This window comes from Rhagoletis zephyria, unplaced genomic scaffold (genome assembly GCF_001687245.7).
Source record: "Rhagoletis zephyria isolate East Lansing unplaced genomic scaffold, Rhagoletis_zephyria_1.1 Rzeph_scaffold_00287, whole genome shotgun sequence".
NCBI lineage: Eukaryota > Metazoa > Arthropoda > Insecta > Diptera > Tephritidae > Rhagoletis > Rhagoletis zephyria.
Genome location: NW_016157371.1, coordinates 245494 through 249456, shown reverse-complemented (window position 1 = coordinate 249456; position 3963 = coordinate 245494). Strand labels below are relative to the sequence as shown.

Below are 3963 nucleotides of genomic sequence, written 5' to 3'. Positions count from 1 at the left end.
TCTCTTTCATCCTTTGAATGAGTTTATTAGCAAAGAAATAAAAAGGGCGAGAAAATACCTTTCCAATGATATCTCACAAGTCTAAATCGGGAGAGTTTAGCCTCAGTTATTCAAGTTTTTCTTAAGCTTAAACCGTTTTGTCATTTGAGGGTATTTTTAAAAAAAAAATCTTTAAGAAACTATTTTTATTCATAAAAAACTCCATCTTTGGAGGTATTTTCAAATCGGTCCAGCTCACTTAAATCTTAATATTTTTTTCGAAATATTTTGGTGGACGTCTTAAAATATAATAGATTTTATAATTCTAATGGAAAAACAGTGCCGATTTTTTTTTGTATGGGGAGTGATGCAGTCTAATATAGATATACATAGAAGATATCAATTATCAAGGAATTGAGAAAGTAATCGATTCCTTTGCTGTGGACCGAAGGAATTGATTCCTAATTACAATTCCTTGTAATTTGTAATTGGGAGTAATCTAATTCCTAAAGGATTCATTACGACCCAGCTCTGCTCATTGCAAACGGCCTTCCTGTGCAGCAAATCAGACTTAAAGTTGGCGTATCAATTATGCTACTTAGAAATTTCACCATTCCTAAAAGCTTAAACAGACGGCAGCGTTGATCCGGATTAACTCGGACTTAATCCGGATCAACTGCAGCTAATTCCTCATGCGAGTCGTCAGCATCACGAATTCGTCAAAGCCAGCTAGCTGCAAATCGCTTGGCGTTCAGCCGTGTTGGTAGCTAGGCGAACGTACGCTTAGAAAAGAGGAAGAAGAAGAAGTTTGTTTACAATTTTCCGTGTACGCGCCTGCATTTAATAAAGAAAACAGATATAACAATAAAATTCGTGAAATTAATTAAAAAATAATTGAAAAAATAATAATTTCTCATCACCTAACATTTTTGCGCCTTATAATTTGACGCTTTGAAGGCGCTTCGTGTGCAGATCTTGTAGAGTACAGGAATCGTTTCTGCATAAAAAATTGTATACGCGTCAAAAGCTATACGACCCGTGTGCAAACTGCCTTATGGTTGCAAAGCTGCAAAACACTCTTAACTGATCAAAACTAATAGCGGCTTGTGGCGCAGGCGAAATGGTATATCGTGAGTACCAATTATTCCCAACAATTTTCCTTTTCTGTTTAAAAGACTTAAATTTGAGAAAAATTAATATCCAGAAGTAGAAACATTCTTTGTGCATTAAGTTGACAAAGTTTTCGGGCATATCGACCGAAAATATTCAGAAATTCCAGCGTGTTTAGGATTTTGAGTAGGTTAAGGGAAGCGCCGGGTGCGCCTGATTTAATAAATAAAACACCGAGGATTGTAATTGAAATTAAAAACGAGTTCATATAATTTATTAAGATTATTTCATGTCGATAAAATATCGGTATTTGAGGAATAAAAATTGCCCGAGTGGCTTTTCCGAAATATAGCGAGCTATGCGGTGCGGCGGCGTTGATGATTAAAGAGTAACTAACTATTTATTTATGTATACAACTGCAATGACAACTAAACCAAATCAATCAATTCACAAAGAGTTGCCAGCCGCACGCAGATTAACAAAAGGGATTTAAACTAGGTTTACAATTCTAAGAGATTGAGGCTCATGTCCTCAACATGCCGGCCCGCCTGCACCGGTGCGAGGAAAAGTAAGTCCTGTAGGTTGGTTATACGGTTGGGGAGCGCTGTTCGTCTACGGCTGATAGTGGGTGAATCATCTCGGCGGTGGCGTTCAGATGCGGCGAGGTGGAGTGGTGCAACATCGTATAGTGGGTACGTCTGGTCTTCCGGCGGCCTGACCCGAGATCCCTGGAAAAAGAGGAGAGGAGACATACGACTAGAATTGCGAAACATCTTAGTTAGCCTGTGAAAGAGAGTCGTAAAATGAATTTAGTTGGGAAGCATAAGTGAAGTGAATTGAACGAAATATACGTTTGGGAGAGTTATTGCGTGAAAGTATGAGTGAGCTTGGAGAAGGCGTATATAATCGCTGATAGGTTCGAGGTTTAGTTGTGGGATATGCTTCGGGCAAAGGAGTAAGACCGCTAATCGTGGAGTTTAGCTTCCGCTCATTCAGGGTGAATCACTAAGTCTTTAGGTACTGAGATATTCCTATTAATATTCTGCTGTTGGCGTGCCTTTAGAGTGGAGACTGATCCTCAAGTAACCAGTTGACGATGACTTCCGGCGAATGTGGCTGGTGATGATAATGACCACCGATATACGGAATCAAAACGGTCGTCGAGGTGTCATCTAAGTCGGGCTGCATCGAAGTTGACGCTGGGCTTACTGCTGGGAATCGCAAGCCGAATGTCTTCGGGGTTGAAGCAGAAGTAGATTCATGAGAGTTCGTAACGGGCTCCGAACTGTGCCAGGTTGGCACTGCTGAAGAGGAGATTGATTCAGTTGAAGCAGGTGACAACCGAGAAATGTCGCCAGATTCATCAACGCCTCGTCTTATACCGTCCTCGAAATAGATGACAGGCGTAGAATTTGGTTGCTGCTGATGAAAGTAGTCTTTGTTATATAACCATGATTTGGGGTAAGAGAGTAATGTTGGCAATGGGGACCTACGTCGTGGAGCTGACGCGGTTTTACCAAACTTTAAGCATTCTTCAACGTCTGCGGGGTTGAGAGTTGAATTTGTGCTTCCGTCGAGTAACTGACTATTCTGAGTTTTCATTGGCGATAGAGCCCCTGCCGGGGCGGAGGCTACCGCCTCTGATAAATTTTGGGGTAGATATAGAGTGGGAGTAATTTTTATTTTAGAGCATTTAAGGGAATCATTGAGGATTCTATGCTGTCTTTGTTCTTTGGAGTGGAACTTGGTGTGGGAGATTTTCCAGTTGTGTCTATAGGGGGAGACACCTGAGTAGTGGACTGTATATTTGACTTATCTTCATTGGGGGCTGAAGTTTGTGTTATGTTGGGCGCAATATTCGAAATTTGCTGAGTTAGTGAGTTCGTATTGAGAAAGTCCAACGCTTCATCCATCTCAGCTTTGCAACTACTATATTTAGTGAAGCTTCTTTCATACATTTGATTTGCTGAGTTACTAGATCCAGTAAAGTGCGGGTTCGGGAGAAGTCTAAAGGAGTCCATGATACTTTCCCAATTTTTATCCAAAATGTCTAATTTTACCTTTAACAAAGACGCTGAGAGGTTCGCTGTTGAACGTGATGACCATCTTTAGCAAAGTAAATCTAATATATGGCATTCAAACATAAAATCTTTATAGAGGGCATTTAAGGATACAGTTTGTGGGCGACTTTCCATTATAAGGGATGGAAAATAATCATTATTTTTTAAATTTAAATTAAATAAATCAACATGCTGTAAGTGTCGTACGGCAATTTTATGTATACTCACATATCTATTTTTATATGTCCTACCGTAATTTAAAATGATTTTTATTTTTCAAGTTTTACTAGTAAAAATTATAAATAATAATTAAAATATGATTTCAATTTTTTCGCTCAAGAATAATGATTACCCCTTGATTTTAAGTTTTTTAATCGAAAATAATGATTATCCTTAAATTTTTATTTTTTCACTCAAGAATAATGATTATCTTACGATCTTTATTTTTTCACTCAAGAATAATACTCAGATTCTGATTTTTATATTTTCGCTTGAGCATAATGATTACTTTTGATTTTTATTTTTTTCGCTCAGGTATAATGATTATCTTGCGATTTTTATTTTTTCCGCTCAAGAATAATGATTGACCGCTATAGGGATCTGAAGAGGGAAGCGAGACGTATTTGCCGCAACAAGAAGAGAGAGGCCGAAATACGTGAGTGCGAAGAGCTTGAAATGCTGGCCGACAGGAGGAATGCCCGAACATTTTACCAGAGAGTTAGGCGACTTACGGAAGGTTTAAAGACCGGGGCGCACTCCTGTAAGAACAATAATGGCGACCTAGTAACTGATGTCCAGAGCGTACTTAAATTAT

General features: G+C 38.8%; 2 protein-coding genes across 4 annotated transcripts in view; one reads left to right on the top strand and one right to left on the bottom strand.

Moving 5' to 3' along the window:
• The window catches only part of LOC108358715 (autophagy-related protein 9A-like), a 244591-nt gene that overhangs the window by 76138 nt on the left and 164490 nt on the right, over positions 1-3963 (top strand). The window lies entirely within an intron of this gene.
• Positions 1408-3963, bottom strand: part of LOC108358716 (uncharacterized) — a 9924-nt gene continuing 7368 nt past the window's right edge. The window contains exon 2 of the mRNA XM_017610181.1: positions 1408-1872. Within this exon, the coding sequence (XP_017465670.1) occupies positions 1590-1872 (283 nt within the window). The 3' untranslated portion in view covers positions 1408-1589. The remainder of the gene's footprint in view (positions 1873-3963) is intronic.